Genomic DNA, 18,031 nt, shown 5'->3' on the forward strand with positions numbered 1-18,031 from the left:
CCTTTAAGCTGCAGGACACTTATCTCTGTGCTTTGAGGATCCTGAAAAAGGAGTTTCCAGTGTTCAATGTTAGCTTCCAATGGCTGCCACCCTAACGATTTATGGAAGACGGGTTATGTTGGGAGAGAAGGCTTTTTATTGGTCTCTAAAAGCTTCCTTCTGAGGGGTCCCACCAGTACCTGCCTCTTCCTCCTTTTATAAAGCATGCCCCTTACTTTCACACACTCAGCCAGCTCTGTAAGATTAAGGATTCTACTCCAGGATGAGATATTTGAGAGGCAAGTTAGGCACAGTAGTGTCTGCCATGAAATGTATGGCAGCCAGTGGTGTCTGTCTGGTGTGAAACTGCCAGAGAGTGCCTGGTGACGGTGTTAACTATGGTGAGAATGCAGGCATGGAAACCAAGTTCCAGCGCTGGAGAGTTCCCCAGTTTCACCAGCAGAATCTCTCTGCAGGCATGGCTTCAGGCTGACCCATTCCCTTTTGTAATGCTAAACTATACGTTTATATAGTATAACTAGAGGCCTGGTGCATGAAATTCTTGCATGGGAGGGAGGTGTCCCTCAACCGGCCTGTACCCTCTCCAATCTGGGACCACTTGGGGGATGTTCAACTGCCGGTTTAGGCCGGCACTACCCTCCCCTGCAGGCCTGGTCACCCCCAACTGCCCTCCTCTGCCAGCCTGGTCGCCCCCAACTCCCCTCCCTTGCCGGCCATCTTGTGACGACGTTGTGCAAGGGCATCGTGTTACTCCACCTAGGCTTTTATTATATAGGATAAACTATGTGAACTGTATATGTGTGTATATATACATAAACATAAATACTGTAAACTACAAATACAAGTCATGCTGTATGTGTCACCAGCTCTGGCTTGGGTATTTTAGCTTATTTTTGTGCCAAAATGTTTAACATTTTAAAAATCATTAAATATTTTAGACATTCAAAAAGTAATATAATGGCCTGGCCAGAGTGGCTCAGTTGGTTGAGCATCGTCCTGTGCACCAAAAGGTTGCTGATTTGGTTCCGGGTCAGAACACATACCTGGGTTGCGGGTTTGATCTCCGTTGAGGGCCTATAAGGAAGGCAACCAATTGATCATTCTCTCTCACATTGGTGGTTCGTTCTCTCTCTCTCTCTCTCTCTCTCTCTCTCTCCCTCCCTCCCTCCCTCCCTCTTCCTCACTCTCCCTCTCCCCCTTCCTCTCTCTAAGTATGTCCTCAGGTGAGGATTAAAAAAAAAAAAAAAAGAAAGTAACATACTGAACAACTGTGTACATTTCCTGGCCTGAGAAAGAAGCATTATGGATGTCCTCAACATCTATGATGAAAGGGAATCATTGATCCACCTTGCAGTCCTTTGTCATCCCTTTCCTTCCCTCCTGCCCTTCCTCCCCAGAGTTCACCCCCATGCTGACTTTGGTGTCTATCACTTGTTTGCATGTTTTTAATACTTGCTCTACTCATATATGTAGGTACAAACAATATGTAGCATTTTTCACCAGTTTCAAATTTTTGAGTAAATGGTGCAACCTGCTTTTTCCACCCAGCATTGTTTCTGAGATTTATTCATGTGGCCACATCCATCTCTAATTAAGTAGTTCAAAGTTTAAAACAACTAATTCCTGGGGAGTGGGGAGTGGGATGTGAATCTCACAGTTACAAGTGTAGCCCACGTTGAGGACCACAACGCTTAATTGTTAGTGTTTATGGCTTATGTATACAGTGTCCTACTGTTGACTTGGGTTTCCCCAGTTTCACACTATAAACAGCACTACTGTGAAGTCATACTGGTCTTCCTGGGCACTTGGGCACAAGTTTCTCTGGAGTGTGTTTCTGAGGGTAGAATTGCCAGGTGTGTACGTCTTCTGCTTGACGAGATACTGTCAGATTGCTCTTCTAAACGTCACTTTTTAAACTACTGGCAGCAGTGGTAATCTATGAGGGATCTCCTTTCTTGTTTGTAGCCAAGCTGCTGGCAAGGTGAAAAGCTCATGGGTGAGATGACATTCTGATAAGACACCTCAGCCTCAACATGTCCGAAATGGAATTACTGGTCCCCACCCCACAACTGCAGAGCCTGTTCACAGCTTTCTGTCCCAGATAGTGGCTCCTTTTCCAGCTGTTCAGGTGTTGCTATTGGCTCCTCTGCCTCACAGCCAGCCAGCCGTCCGTCCGTCCGTCCATCCATCCATCCATCCATCCATCCAGTCAGTCTGTCAGGAGATCCTGTTGCCCTCAGCATACTTCAGAATGCACCTTCCCTTTTCTCTTGATGGGATCTCTGAGCTCCTTCCAAAGGGTTTCCTGACTTCTGTCCTGGCCCTTACACTCAGTTTTCAATAAAGCAGCCAGAATGGATGTTTTTAAACCTAAGTCAGATGCCAGACTTTTGCTCAAAAGCTCTGTGGTTCCTATTCCACTCCGGAGTAAAAGCCCAAGTTCCTACAGGTACGGGCATGGCTCTCTGTGTCCCGTTGTTTCTCCAGGCTCTCTCCTGCTCCAGGCCTTTGCTCACCTCTTCCTGCTGTGCCCTTTCAGCCTTTTCCAGTGAGGCCTACCTTGGCTGCAACCTCGTTTTTCTGATCCTTTTTTCTATAGACTTATCACCAGCTGTATAATTTCTGTTTGTTTTTTTGTTAATCCTCATCCAAGGATATTTTTCCATTGGTTTTTAGAGAGAGAGGAAGGGAGAGGGAGGGAGAGACAGAGAGAAACATCGATGTGAGAGAGACACATTGATTGGTTGCCTTCTGCACGCATCCCGACCAGGGCTGGGGAGCCTGCAACCAAGGTATGTGCCCTTGGCCGGAATCAAACCCAGAACCCTTTAGTTCACAGGCTGGTGCTCTATCCACTGAGCCAGACTGTCTAGGGCTATAGTTTATTTCTTTATTATGTTATTTATTCCCTGTCTGCATTTGAGCAGGGATCTTGTCTGTTTGTTTAAATGAATTTATTTCTTAGAAAAAAGGAAGAATTTGGAGCCTGAGGCCTCCCAGCTGGGTTGGGGTGGAGAGTAGTCAGCCTGAGGACATGTCTAGGTATGTGAGAGGGGCCCCTGATGGTTCTGTCTGTTGGGCAGTGGGATCTATGGGTCTGGAGCTGGGGAGGCAGCTTGTCTTGGTGGCATTTCTGGTAGTTTCCACAGTGCACCTGCTGTCGATGGGGTTCACCCACCAAGGAAGCACAGTGCTGTGTGAGGCAGGACCTGTGGTTCACGACTGGTGTGAAGCACAGCCTGACTGATTTCTCAGGCACTGCTGGTGTAGAAATGAGGCCTGCTATTTCCGGGGCTCTGCCCTTCACAGGCCACGTGTCGCAGCCGGCGGCAGCACCATGGCCCTCCTGTGTACTCGGGCACAGGCATATGCATAGGATGTGGTTTTCTTTGGGAATGTGTGCCAAAGGTGTGTCACATAATGTTTCCTTGGCAAGTCAGATGTTTCATGAGCTTGCACTGCCTACAAATAGGGACTTTAATAAGATAAGATTACACTTTTAATTTGTGCTGAGAACACAGATGTCCTTGTCCTTAAGAAAGATAGCATTATTCTGGAGTTACTCCCAGTTTTCCCACCTTAAACATATTAGATGTTAGAAAATGTTGTTGATTGTTGTTACTTATTTTTGGTGTATAGGATGATGCTCCAACTGAGCCACCTGGCCAGGGCGTGGTTGCTTATTTTTAATTAAACCTTTTATTTGGAGAGCAATGTAGATTTACACGGAATTGAAATAATACAGAGATCCTTTGTGTCCTTCACCCAGTTTCCCCAGGAGTAAGGTCTTGCAAAGCTACAGCAAAACTTCACAACCAGGATGTTGACATAGACACAATTAAAATCCAGAACGTCTTCATCTCCACCGGGATCCTCTGGTTTCCTTTAATAGCCACACCCCCCTTAACCCTCCGCAACCACTAATCTGTCATTTCTGTACTTTTGTCATCTCAAAAGTGTTCATGGGATCCCACAGTATGTAACCTTTAGGGACCCACACTTTTCACTCAGGGAAGCTGCTGTGGGTAGGTGGGGGTAGGGGGTCAGCAGTCAGGCCTGGAGCCAACTTGCTTGGTGTCTGGCCCCCTACTTAGTTAGCTGTGGGACTTTGGGCAGGTGACTCAGTGGGCCTCAGTGTTCTCTCGATAGCTACTTCATTAGGTTGTAGAGAAGATGAAACAAGCAAATACCTATAAATACCCAGACATTTCCCTGGACTACTAAGTGCCCCACCATGGGAGCTGCCACTGTCATTTGACACCGCCTTTGTCATACCAGCTAGTGTCTTTATAATTCAGGAGTCCACCTTCTCATCCAATTAAACATCACATCTGTATTCTTCCAGCACGTCTCCTTTTTCTCCTTGATTTCTCGAAGAAATCAAGGCTTAATAATCTTGGCTAATTCTTCCCAGGACCTTGGAAGATATTTGTCTGGCTTTAGTGTCATAGACTCATTTGGAGTCTCCAGATATTTTATATTTCCTGGAAGTTCATTTTTTGGAAGCAAAAGTTCTTGTTTCAAATAGAACTTTTAAAGTTCTTTTTTTTTGGTATTTAGCATGTAATTCTAAACTTAAGAATATAAGAATATGATATAGCTGTATAGTATTCCACTATAGCAGCGGTTCTCAACCTGTGGGTTGTGACCCCTTTGGGGGGTCGAACGACCCTTTCACAGGGGTCGCCTAAGACCATCGGAAAACATATATATAATTACATATTGTTTTTGTGATTAATCACTATGCTTTAATTATGTTCAATTTGTAACAATGAAATTGGGGGTCACCACAACATGAGGAACTGTATTTTTAAAAAATACATATTTTATTGATTTTTTACAGAGAGGAAGGGAGAGGGATAGAGAGTTGGAAACATTGATGAGAGAGAAACATCGATCAGCTGCCTCCTGCACACCTCCCACTGGGGATGTGCCCGCAACCCAGGTACATGCCCTTGACCGGAATCGAACCCAGGACCCTTCAGTCTGCAGGCCGACGCTCTATCCACTGAGCCAAACCGGTCAGGGCGAGGAACTGTATTAAAGGGTCTCGGCATTAGGAAGGTTGAGAACCACTGCACTATAGGAATGCTCCATAATTTATGCACCAGTTGCCTACGGATCTTTTTTTTTTTTTTTAAATTCTCACCCTCGATGATATGCTTTCCTTGATTTTAGAGAGAGAGGAAGGGAGAGGGAGAGAGAAACACCGTTTGGTGGCCTCCTGTACACACCCTGACCAGGGACCAAACCTGTAATTTGGGTATGTGCCCTGATTGGAAATGAAACCCGTAACCGTTCGGTGTATAGGACGATGCTCCAACCAATTGAACTACACTGGCCAGGGCATACCGGTTTTATCTTGATCAATATTTGAGTCATTTCCAATCTTTTATCTTTACTATGAATATTGCCATGAAAAACTGTGTATATATATTGTATGTCACTTCGCATGAGGCATATTTGTAGGGTAAATTTATAGAAGCACTGTTGATAAGACAAAGATTTGTATCTTAAAGTTCGCTAGATTTCACCCTGTGTTCTCCATAGGAGTTGTGTTAATTCATGCCCCCAATATAGCAGGTTACCAGACTGTTCTCTATCTGGGAGATTAAAAAAAGGTGTCTTGCCCCAGCTGGTTTGGCTCAGTGAATAGAGAGCGTATGCCTGTGGACTGAAGGGTCCCGGGTTCCATTCTGGTCAAGGGCACATGCCTGGGTTGCAGGCTTGATCCCCAGTAGTGGGTGTGCAGGAGGCGGCCAATCAATGGTTTTCTGTTATCATTGATGTTTCTATCTCTCTCTCCTTTCTTCCTCTCTGAAATCAATGAAAATATATTTAAAGAAGAAAAAAGGTGTCTCATAATTTTAATTTGCATTTATTTTGTAAGATTGAGCATTTCTCATGTATTCAAGATCCATTTCTAACACTTTAATATTTAATTTCTAACATTAAAAAAATAGCTCTACCAGTCTCTCATATTCATTTATACGTCTGCCTTCTTTTGCTTCGGCATAGAATTCATCAAGTTACTGCGGTAGCCGTGGTGGGTCATTCTCGTCCTGTACTAATCTGAATATCACTGTGTTTCAGTGTGTCCACTTCACAGTGCTGAGTGTTCGGGTGTGTGCAGTGCAGGCCTGTGAAGAGTAGTGCTGCTGTGTCTTGATGAGGATGGCACGTTTGTATTGCTGTTGTGTGTGTGGATGGAGTTCCCGAGCCATGGGGTGAATATAAAGTCAGCTTTACTGTTTTCCACAGTAATTGCAACGAACCGCCTTCCCACCAGCATGTGAGAGTTCAGGGTGTTCCGCATCCTCACCAATCCTGGATATCTGTCTTGTTAGTGTTGCCACCTTGTGAACATGCCGGGGTTTTAATTTTCATTTTCCAGATGACTTGTGAAGTGGAGCACCTCTCCATGTGGCTTTCCGGCCTTTTGTGAAACAACTGTGATGAAATAATGGTTCAAGTTTTTGTTCATTTTTTTCTTAGTTGGTCTGCTTTTTTTCTTACTGATTTTTAAATGCTTTTACCATCAGGATTCCAGCAAGAGTAAGAATTAAAGTCCACTAACTGCTCTTCTAGCTTGCCTCAGGGAATTATGTGAGAGATGCTTTTTACCATTTCTCTCTTTCCCCTTCCTTTCTGTTTCCCTCTGTCTCTTGTCCTTCCAGCTTCAAGGCCTGGGGTGTGCTTTCTCTCAAGCTTGTGGGTTTCCATGTAGCTGTCTTGCTCTGTGGTACTACTCTGCTCCTTCCCTTGGTATCAAGTCTGCTTATTCCAGCCATGGACCCTGGCCCGCTGAGTCTGGGATGTCACTGACTTGTCCTGTCACATTCACGGTATTACCCTGGTTTTAATTTGCATTTATATTTTAAGTTGATTTAGTTATGTGAGCCATTTTTTTACGTTAAAACTTTGCTTGAAAAATATAGACCAAAAACATTCTTTGGTCTGCAAAGCTTTTCCTGTGTGAAAGCTCAATTTTAGGGATAGTTCTAGCTTTCTCGTACCATCTTTAGTTTCTAGGAGTTATGGTATTGGCTGCAGTCCAAATGGACACTCTTATTATTCCTTAGAGTGTCTCCTCTAAATCCTGCCTTCTTTTGGTGATGTGGTGAGCAGCCAGGAGGGAGTCACCTGAAGGTCTCTTCCAGTACCTGCTTCTCTCCTGGGTCCTGTCCTGGCTGCTCTGTTCCCAAATCAAGGGACTGAATAGGGAGCCCTGCCCAAGACATCTCTCTTAGAAAGCTCTCACTTCCCTTTCCTCCCGAGGAGGCCCTCCCAGCCTCACCTGTCTCACTCTCAGTCCTGGGTATCTGAGGTGTGCAGACTGCTCCCTGGTGTCTGGGAGGCTTCTCCTGGGTTGGAAGGTGATTGGGGATAAGGAGAGGAGTCATGCCTGGTCCGTGGGTGGCTACGAAGCATGGATTCTGTCTCAGGTGGCAGAGTGTGACCAGACAGAGGCAGAGACTGATTTTTGTGTGTGTGTGTGAATCCTCTCCTGAGGATATTTTTTCCATTGCTTTTCAGAGAGTGTAGAGGAGGAGAAGGAGGGGGAGGGGGAGGGGGAGGGGGAGAGGGGAGAGAGAGAGAAACAGAGAAACATCAATGTGAGAGACACATTGACTGGTTGCCTTCCACACACGCCCTGCTGAGACTGATTTTTATTTAGTGGGTGGGAGTCTTCTCTGATGATTCTCATAATCTGGGAGGTGGACTCTTGGCCCCAGAATGGCCTCAGAAAGGTTGGTCCACAGGGAAGAGCCTGAAATAGCACTGAGAGTGACAGTGGGACACGCTTACACGTGAGCGCTGTTCTCAGCACTTCCGGGTCCCCACCTAGAACCTCACAACAGCCTGGTATGTGTCCTCACCATTAGTAGCCCCAGTTTTCAGATGAGCAGATGGAGGCACCGGGAGGGGAAGCAGCTGTTCCAAGTTGCACAGCTTGTGAGGGCTTTGGACTCGGGATGTGTCCTGAACACTGTGCGTTGGGTCCCATGCTTGGTTCTGTCCACATTTGGTTCCATTTAATCTCATAACAGCCGTGTCAGTTAGCTTTTATCACCCCCCATTTCCAGAAGAGAAAATATGACAGTCTTCCCACGTTCCCTAACCAGTCAGTGGCCAGGTCTGAGGCTTCCGACAGGCACAAGTGTTTCTTGAAATAGCTGAAAACCAGGTTCTTATACATTTATCTGTTGGTCAGTGTTTACTCCCTGTAAATAACTGCACAGATTGAGGAAATGACATCATTTATCATTTGTTCCATTAAGTCACCATCTTTAAACATAACAGTTTTGTCTGTAACTTGCTGTCCAGTGGTGCTAGTGCCCACGAAGCTATTCCAGTAACCCCTCTCCTTCCTTCGGCATGTGGGAGAGGGAGGGCCCAAAGGTCCACCTGCTCCGACCACAGAGCTGAGTTCTGGAATAACATGCACACTTGATCTTGTACAGGTTGTCACGGGAGTAGTGGAAACAAGGCTTAAAATAGAACAGGACATGAAAAATCTCATTGTTCTCTTCTGTAAATACCTTATTGCATAACCCCCAATAAAATGCCCTTTTGGCTCAGTGGATAGAGCGTCGGCCTACGGACTGAAAGGTCCCAGGTTTGATTCCGGTCAAGGGCATGTACCTTGGTTGCGGGCACATCCCCAGTAGGGGGTGTGCAGGAGACAGCTGATCGATGTTTCTCTCTCATCGATGTTTCTAACTCTCTATCCCTCTCCCTTCCTCTCTGTGAAAAAATCAATAAAAAACATATTTAAAAAAAATCCCCAAGTTATGCAAAATAAATTGTATTATATTTTTAAAATTGTATTTATTATACTGATAAAAATGTTCAAATATTAAAACTCACCCCGGAGTGAATAAAAAGAAGTATTTGCTGAGATTTTATAGTTACTGATGAAAAGTCCTTAAGCACTGACCCAAGGCCTTGTCTATTGCCCAGCTGTTTTATGGCCTTTTCTGACCACCCTCCAAAGCACCCATCAGCCCCATTCCCATGATCTGCTTTGTCCTCATGGCACATGTCAGTTTCTGAAATGTCCTTTTTGCCTGGGGTGAGTTCTTTGTGAGCAGGAACCTTGGCTTGTCATGGTCTTTGAGACACTCAGCAGGTGTTTGCTGGGTGGATGGGTAGGTTCAGTGCTGGGATATAGGCTATATGTGGTGCTTTTGAAGCTTCAGAGACAGTGGCTCCCACCCCCCACCCTCACTCTGGAGGGCACTCACTTCTCCAGTCTTCTGTTTTCTGTCTTTCAGGCTCCCTTCACCTTCCTCTAGCTTCGCCTCTTTCTACACCCAGCCTGGCCCCCTTCGTGTAGTTATCCCAGTTACCCTGGTTACCTAAAAGAATGAACAGTACCCTGCATCTGTGACTCACTTCTGATTATCCCCTTCTCTGGTTAAGCTTTGTGGGTAGTTTATGGAAATCACAGAAGAGATAATCTACAAAACAGCAGAAATCCAGAAGTTAAATAACATACTTCATTGGTGAGTCCCTGGGAAAGCTGCCGTTTCTCTAATACTGCAGATGGGAATGCAGAATGGCACAGCCCCTGCAGAGGGTTGGCAATAGCTACAAAATTACATATGCATTTACTCTGTCACCGCAATACACTGGTACATATGAAAAGATCTGTGTAAAGGCTGTGCATTTCGGCACTTTTGACATGCCAAAGGCTTTTCAACAACATAATACCCATTAATAGAGATCGGGTTGAACAGACTGGGTACAGCTACAAGAAAGACCAAGGAAACACTGCATGCTGCTAAGGAGTGAGGGCGGGGTCTTATACTCAGAGGGAAAAGCAGAGGAGGAGAGCGTCTGTGGTGTGCTACTGCTTCTAAAGAGAATTGTGCTAATACATGTATTAGCAAATATCTTACACATGGAATGATAAACCGTAGTTTTGTTTATTTATTTTTAGGGCTCCTTTGGCATAGGGAGGGAACCAGGATGGAAGGAACAGATACAAAGCTAGACTTTTGAATGTACTATATTTTGTAGATTTGACTTTGGAACCATGTAGATAATTTACATCAGTATAAAACAAAAATAAGTAAAAGGCTATAACTTAAAAAAATTTTAATAGACATGGTCAGTTTTTCTTTTCCCACCCTTTTTTAAAAGTAATTTTTTTAAACTATATTTTTATTTCAGAGAGGAAGGGAGAAGGGGGAGAGAGAAAAACATCAATGATAAGAGAGAATCATTGATTGGCTGCCTCCTGCATGCCCCATACTGGGGATTGAGCCCACAAACTGGGCATGTGCCCTTGACTGGAATTGAACCTGGGACCCTTCAGTCCATAGGCTGACATCTATTGGCCAAACCAGCTAGGGCCAGTTTTTCTCTATAAAGTTTATATGCTGTTTACCTCCTGTCAGTACTTCAGGAGAACTCCCCCCCTCACCGCCCCCATATCTTTGAAAACACTGGAATATCATCTTTTAAAACTTTGCCAATCTGTTAGGTGAAAAATAATTTGTTATTTTCATTTGCATTCCCTGATGGCTAGAGTGGTTAATTAAGCATCTTTTTGTTTATTAGCCATTTTGTATTTCTTCTGTGAAATGTAAATTTATAACCTTTTTTTCCGTAAGAAAGATTTCTTCTGTTGGTGTGTAAAGACTTTTTTATATGTTGTGGGTATAATTGCTAGTTGTTGATTATTACCAGGTTCAGTTATGTTGCTCAGGCCCTGCGTGCAGTAGCTGGCTGTTATTCCATTGTCATGTATTAAAAGGTCTTGTGTGAGAACACTTACATGTGGTACATGTGAAATGCCCACCCTGTTCTTTGAGTAACTTGGACCAGACTGTCCCTGAGCTATGTCAGTGCAGGATGTCACCCCATGAGCGCTTTAGAACAATAACAGCTGTTTCTATTCCTTTAAAAATTTTTCCTATGGCTTATTACTGTGCCTGAGTAGTAAGTAGATCATAAGTGTCCACTTAAGTTGATTTTTGGTGAATGTATAACCTAAATATGATTGTCTTTTGGTTTGAGATTGTTCTTGTTTTTTAGTGATTCATGATAACCATTTTTATGCTCTGTTCAATTGAGTATTTGAATGAAGCAGTTATTTTTCACTAAAATATATATGGTGAAAGTAGGTTTTTAAGATGTTTTTATAGTTGTTAGCATTTGTATTTTGTTAATAGATTTGTTGAATATGTTCCTTTCTTTAGGTTATCACTCCATGTAGGAAACTCATCCTGTGTGCTGACAACAGGAAAGAAATGGAAGATTGGATCGCAGCGCTGAAGACTGTCCAGAACAGGGAGCATTTTGAGGTAGAAAGAAACTCTTCTTGTTGCCCTTTCCTTAGTTTGCTGCCGTCTGGGTGTCTCTCATGTGTGGGTCGTACAGCTCTGGACTTGCGTTCTCAGCATGGTCCTTGTAAACTAAGGTCGCCCCATCGTACTGCAACCCTGTCTTTTATAACCTTCCTCCTCTCCTCCTCTGGATACTTTATTGATTCCTGTTTAAGTTACCATATTTAAGAATGTCAGAGGTTCACCTTCTCTTTGCTGCCTTTATTTTCTTCTTCCAGCCGACCCAGTACAGCATGGACCACTTCTCAGGGATGCACAATTGGTACGCCTGTTCCCACGCGAGGCCGACCTATTGCAACGTGTGCCGCGAGGCTCTATCTGGGGTCACGTCCCATGGACTGTCCTGTGAAGGTGTGGACGATGTGTTATCTGCTGGGAAAGGTGGTCTGACCCTAGAGGTCCAAATGTAGTCACCCCACATCATCAGAAGTGAAGTGATTGCTGTGACCCCATGCTTATTTATTGTGCCTACTGAGGAGTCTTTGATAAGTTCTTTTTTGTAGTAATGGATCAAAGGAAAGAATGGAGGCAGTAATAAGGAGACATGGAGAAGAAAGTAGAGGCCACGGAGGGAAAGAGTTGAAACTGTCAGCCCCAGTGTAGTTATACCCCCTCTTGGGGTGAATTGGGCTGTGGATAAATGGATTGAAAGTTGTCTTCTAGATCTAGAGGGCAGGGTTCCAGTGTTTGGGCAGGATCAGAGAAAGGCAAACTGTCTTCCTCGGGCCAGATCCCACCTGTGCCCTGTTTCTATGCAACTTGCGAGATTAAAAAGGGTTTTACATTTAAAAAAGAATGTTTTTATTGATTTTAGAGAGGAAGGGAGAGGGATAGAGAAATAGAAACATTGATGAGAGAGAAACATAATTTGTCCACCTCTTACATGCCCCCCACTGGGAATCCAGCCGGCAACTTGGGCATCTTCCCTGACTAGGAATCGAACCCATGATCTCTTGGTTTGTGGGTCGACATTCAACCAACTGAGCCACCACTGACTGGGCTGGTTTTACATTTTTATTTTTATTATTATTTTTAAATATATATTTTATTGATATTTTACATAGAGGAAGGGAGAGGGATAGAGAGTTAGAAACATCGATGAGAGAGAAACATCGATCAGCTGCCTCCTGCACACCTCCTACTGGGGATGTGCCCGCAACCAAGGTACATACCCTTGACCGGAACTAAACCTGAGACCTTTCAGTCCGCAGGCCGATGCTCTATCCACTGAGCCAAACCAGTTAGGGCTGGTTTTACATTTTTAAATGGTTGGAAAAAGTCAAAAGAAGATGACTATTTTGTGACACAGAAAGTCAAGAAATGGACATTTCAGTGTCCATATGTGAAGCATGGTTCATGGCGGTCCTTGGGCTGCAGGGGCAGGGTGAGCAGTTGGGATAGAGACTGAACTGGTTACTCTCTGGCCCTTTCCAGAAGGTCTGCCGACTCCTGGCTATACTGGGTGTCTGGTCTCACCGAGATCAGTCCCTACCTATGTCCCAGTAGTTAGTTCATAACACAGGGAGTGCTGTCTGTTTGTTCCAACTGTCCAGGAGGCTTGGGCAGTTCCACTGGACCATCTCCTCAAGCACAGGAAGCAGCTGCCATGAATGAGGCTTGAAGGTTCATGTGTTCATTCTCTCACAGTGTGCAAGTTCAAGGCCCACAAGCGGTGTGCTGTGCGTGCAACCAATAACTGCAAGTGGACCACACTGGCCTCCATCGGGAAGGACATCATTGAGGATGAGGACGGGGTACGCAAAGGGGCACTGGTCAAACTATTGTGGCTCTCCTCTCCCTCAGTTCTCTTCCTTGAGGTTTTGAGTTGCTCCCACTCTGCATTTGGGGGCTCACTGTGGGCTTTTGTGCTGCCGAGCTCTGTCCAGTCCCTGTGAGTCATGCTGTGCCCGGGGTAGGAGTATGGGTGGGACAGTCCTGTTCTCCCTCTGCTTGTGGTGAGAAAAGTGTCTTGATTGAAGTCATTTTGGAGCATCTTTGCCCAAGGTCTTCTGTGCCCTTGTGTGGGGTGCTGGGACATGTCCCTAGTGCATGTCTCTGCTTGGTCTGCAGATTGCCATGCCTCACCAGTGGCTGGAAGGAAATCTGCCTGTGAGTGCCAAGTGCACGGTGTGTGACAAGACCTGTGGCAGCGTGCTGCGTCTGCAGGACTGGCGCTGCCTGTGGTGCAAGGCCATGGTGAGTGAGCGCGGCCCTCTCCTGAATCCTGTCAGTTCCTCGATGGGAACAGCCCATTCCTCCTGCAACTGTAGGCCATATGTGAAGGAGGCTGTGACCCTTTGTGATGCATGGATTCTTGTTCCAGGTACACACGGCGTGTAAGGAATCCTTAGTGACCAAGTGCCCGCTGGGCCTGTGTAAAGTGTCGGTCATCCCTCCCACAGCTCTCAACAGCATCGATTCCGATGGTGGGTATCAGGCTCTCTCCTGGCCTATCCCGTTCCTCATGCTCTCCCTCGTGCATTCTCCTTCCTCACTCTAAAAGGCTCTGTTGGTGATTTTGAGATGTGGTGGGGAAGAGGTCAGGCCCAGCCATCAGGGGAGAGAACTTATGTACAAAGGTGGTAAATGGTGTCCTGATGGCCACTGGGCAGGCTTAAAACTCAAGGCTGGTACCTTGGTTAAAGGTGATGGATCCAGTAGGCTGTGAGTAGACACCGAGTCAAAGACTTGTGTCTGTCTCTGCTGTGAGCCATTGAAATCATGTGCTACGTCAGCTGGTCTCCATCTAGCAGCAGGTATTAAATAGCACGTGATTCCATGCTGTTGGCACTTGTCCAGAGCATGTTTGATGATGCACATTAGTACGTCAAGCATGGGAAACCCTCTGGCCACGAGTTTGACATGCTTGTAGTAGTGTTTGTTGGAAAGGTGGGAAAGTGGGGCCTATATCCAGGAGGAAATCAGCTCTTCAGAATAAGAGCAAGAGTGAAAGAGCAGTGCGGTGCCCCTTCTTTCTGAAATTTAGAATCCTTGTAAATATGAAGTCAGACTGGATGGGCACTCACTCTCTTCTGTAGGGATAATGGCGATGTGGAAATATGCTGATTAACTCTTGCTGGTTCTGTGTAAGTTACAGGGCCCTCGGGTGATTACTTCCTATAGGATCAGGCATGCCCATCTGTCTTTCATGGCTTTTAGTCTTCCTCTGCCCTTTTCCGTTCTCAATCCAGGCTTCTGGAAGGCCACATGTCCTCCGTCCTGCACAAGCCCCTTGTTAGTCTTCGTCAATTCAAAAAGTGGGGACAACCAGGGCGTGAAGTTCCTCAGAAGATTCAAACAGCTGCTGAACCCTGCCCAGGTTTTTGACCTCATGAACGGAGGGCCACACCTTGGGTAAGCTTGTAAAATAGATCTTTCTTGGAGTTTAAACATTTTTTGAAGATAATGCATGTTTATTATTAAGAGATTCAAACATACATTTTTAAATAGGAAATAAAGGCCGTGTTTCTTGAATCACCCCCTCGTTCCCCAAATTCTACTCGCAGAGGTACCCACTCAATAGTTAATAGAGTTGGGTGTCCTTCCAATTTTCAAATGTATATTTCAGGCGTGCACACACACTTTTGAACTGAATGTGGTGCATTGTTGCCTGGCATTGTGCAGTATACTGTTTAAGGGTGTCAGCATGCAATAGTGTGGGCGTTTTCTGATGTCAGTGGTTACAGACTTGCTTTGTGGCTTTCAGTGGCTGCTTAGTATTGGGGAGACTTTCCTCCAAGGAGGCCAAACAAGAGAGTTTTCATTTTGGAGGCACAAGAAGATGCTCACCTTGCAGGTGCAGTGACACATGCAGACGTGCGAGGGCCCAAGTAGCTGGAGAGCTGATGTGTCTTCTTCCTAGTTTTGTGCATACTATAGGTTTGTAAAGACATTTGCTTCTGTAAATTTTGTCGTTTGAACTAACTCCGTCCTCATTTGGAAGCAGCAGTTCAAGGTCAGCGCTGTAAGCCTCCTAGCTTGTGAGGGGATGGATCATCCAGGGTATTTGTAGTGGGAAGTGCTTGGGGGCCTGTTCTCTGGTTTGTGTTTTCTGGGAGGGTGCTATGTTTGGAGCAGGGGCTGATGTAACAGGAGCTGCGGGGCGGGGAGAGGATGTGCACATACCCCCAGGGCCTGATGTGGGGATGTTCCCATGGCAGCAGCTGCTGGAGAAAAGTCCCATGGCAACTTTCTAGCCTGCTCCCTCCAGGCAGCACTCCCGAGATGTAGATAGGTGGACTCAGTTAACTGAATGACGCAGGAGCGTATTCACCGCTGGGTTTAGAAAGGAATCTTTTTAGTTAAAAAATGGGGCCAGTGCTCTGGCCTGGTGGCTCAGAGCATTGTCCCATACACCAAAAAAGGTGAGGGTTCAATCCCCGGTCAGGGAACATACCTAGGTTTTGGGTTTGATCTCTTGTTGGGGTGCATATGGGAGCAACCTATTGATGTTTCTCTCTTTCTCTTTCTCTGAAAGCAATAGACATATCCTCAGGTGAGGATTAAAAAATGGGGAGGGGGGTAGTGAAGGGATCAGACAGCCCTTGTCCTGATATACTAAACAGGTTCACTCAGCGAGGCACCGAGAGTGTTGGACGAATGCTGTGGAATGGCTTTGGACAGGGAATTTGAGAAGAACCAAATATTCCTTGGCTGCATGCAGACCCGTGTTTGGGGTGGTGTTGTGTAGGAGACGGGGCCCCACAAAGGCACAGGGGCAGTTGGTTTAGTAAACTCTTATTTCTGGGAAGCAGCTTCGATCTCACACTTTATAAACAAACTTAGGCACACTGTTTCATTTTCTTGATTCCTGCCCTTGATGTGTCACCTGTCCTTGGAGAGCAGGAGGCCTGGGAGAGGTCAGTGTTCTCAGAGAAGCACCCTGACAGTCAGAGGCAGCCTTGCTGCTTCAGAACCTCACCTGTGTTTATTCCCTAAGTCACGTGCATCCCTCATTCCCTTTTGTCTTTCCAGGATGTCCTCTGGCTCAGATTCAGCTAGGTGGAAGGCCTACTAAGGTGGGCCCCTGCCTGCCGGGATGTAGCACATGGACACATAGTCAAGGTCACACGACAGCGTCTGTCACCATGACAGGGAGACATGCAGATTCTGTGGGAGCCACAGGAGGAGTTTATAAATCAAATCGGGGTTTCTCAGTTTCTCCCTGAGCCAGTGTTCGAGGAGAATTGGTGTCATGGGGGGAGGGAGGTTTGGAGCCTGTTGGGCAGAAGGTACTGTGTGTGCCAAGAGGTGAGAAGACAGTGGGATGTCAGCTGCTGGCCAGGGAGGGTTGTGGGTGCTGGCCAAGAGGTTGGAACCTTTCCAGGAAACAAGTGGCAACTAGTTAAAGTGAGACACTGGACAAGACTTGTTTAGGGAAGATCATACTGGTAGCAATCAGAGGTATTCGCAGGAGACGTGAGCTAGGAAGAAGGCTCATGTAGTGCTTATGAGAGAAGCAATGGTGGACGGGACAGCAATGGTGGTCTGGTGACTGTTTTGATGGTAGCTCTGCTATTTTCCCAGGAGGGGAACCTAGAACACCCGAGTGACTCTTTTGGTAGACAAGTGCAAGTATTGTCCTTCAGGAAAGCCTGGAGGTCATGGTTTAGGGTCATTCAGGGTTATCGGCATATGTGTGGTCTCTGAAGCCAAAACTTGGATCAGGCCACTCAGGAAGTGGGTGAGGAGTGAGCAGAGGGGGACACTACATGCGAGGGGCAGGTGACCATGAAGAGCTCGGGAAGCAGATGGAGGTGGGTCACGTGGGGAGGAGGGATGGGTCACATCACCTGGGAGGATGCAGTGGCCCAGCGGGAAGGTAAAGTGGACATAATTGTGCTTCTTGGGCTCCTCAGCTGCCCATGCAGGTTCTGGCTGCGTGTGAGGACTAGGCGAGGGGGTAATGGGCACAGAGGCCTCGGGTGGGAGGCTTTTGCAAATGGGGCGTGGGGACTAGGCAAGTGGGGCGTGGGGACTAGGCGAGGGGGTAATGGGCACAGAGGCCTCGGGTGGGAGGCTTTTGCTCTCAGGTGCCCAGTGGCCCCAGCAGGCTGAGTCTGAGCACCTGGGCTCTGCCTCTGAGGGACTTAATCACAGGGAAGGTGCAAGGTCGGCCTGAGTACCACAGACGGAGCCCTCGCCCAGGACTAACTGGCCATCATTTGTCATTTAGAATGCACCTCATCTCATTACATTCTCTTTTCTTTGCAGCTTACGCTTATTCCAGAAGTTTGATACATTCCGGATTCTGGTTTGTGGTGGGGACGGCAGTGTTGGCTGGGTCCTCTCTGAAATCGACAGCCTCAATCTTCACAAACAGGTGCCTGAATGTGGAGGAGCCCAGCCCTGGGAATGGGGTGGGGGTGGGGGGGTGATGTCACAGTTAGAGAGAAGCTGGGCTGTCTTGGTGACACTCCATGTCCCCTTGGAGTACTGTTCCCAGGCAGGGGTCAGCTAAGGTCTGGAAGGGAAGAGCTGGTAGCTCGATAGCATCATGGGGCCAGGGGCTGGGGCTGGGGCTGGGGCTGGGGCTGGGGCTGTGACAGGGGAACAGGAACTTCACAGTTAGAAGTAAAGGTATGACCTTTTTGTCTACTTAGTTGGGCAAAAACGAATAAGATGAACAATGGACAGGTGTGGGAAAGGACAGTTTTTTGTGGCATTAGGAGATG

At 46.4% G+C, this 18,031-nt stretch overlaps 1 protein-coding gene across 4 annotated transcripts in view; it reads left to right on the forward strand.

Annotated features, from left to right (window-relative positions):
- DGKD (diacylglycerol kinase delta) overlaps positions 1-18,031 on the forward strand; it is a 112,867-nt gene that overhangs the window by 67,743 nt on the left and 27,093 nt on the right. For 2 of the 4 annotated variants that reach the window (XM_070422436.1, XM_070422432.1), the window contains 7 exons: positions 11,211-11,315; positions 11,576-11,708; positions 13,005-13,111; positions 13,428-13,553; positions 13,681-13,783; positions 14,549-14,711; positions 17,571-17,679. In XM_070422436.1, coding sequence (XP_070278537.1) covers positions 11,211-11,315; positions 11,576-11,708; positions 13,005-13,111; positions 13,428-13,553; positions 13,681-13,783; positions 14,549-14,711; positions 17,571-17,679 — 846 coding nt within the window. Of the gene's footprint in view, positions 1-6,677; positions 6,846-9,449; positions 9,510-11,210; positions 11,316-11,575; positions 11,709-13,004; positions 13,112-13,427; positions 13,554-13,680; positions 13,784-14,548; positions 14,712-17,570; positions 17,680-18,031 lie in introns of those variants that run through there. The other 2 variants (XM_070422431.1, XM_070422433.1) reach the window with 2 other exon arrangements.

This window comes from Myotis yumanensis, unplaced genomic scaffold (assembly GCF_028538775.1).
Source record: "Myotis yumanensis isolate MYYU_CA2020_CCGP unplaced genomic scaffold, mMyoYum1.0.hap1 SCAF_8, whole genome shotgun sequence".
NCBI lineage: Eukaryota > Metazoa > Chordata > Mammalia > Chiroptera > Vespertilionidae > Myotis > Myotis yumanensis.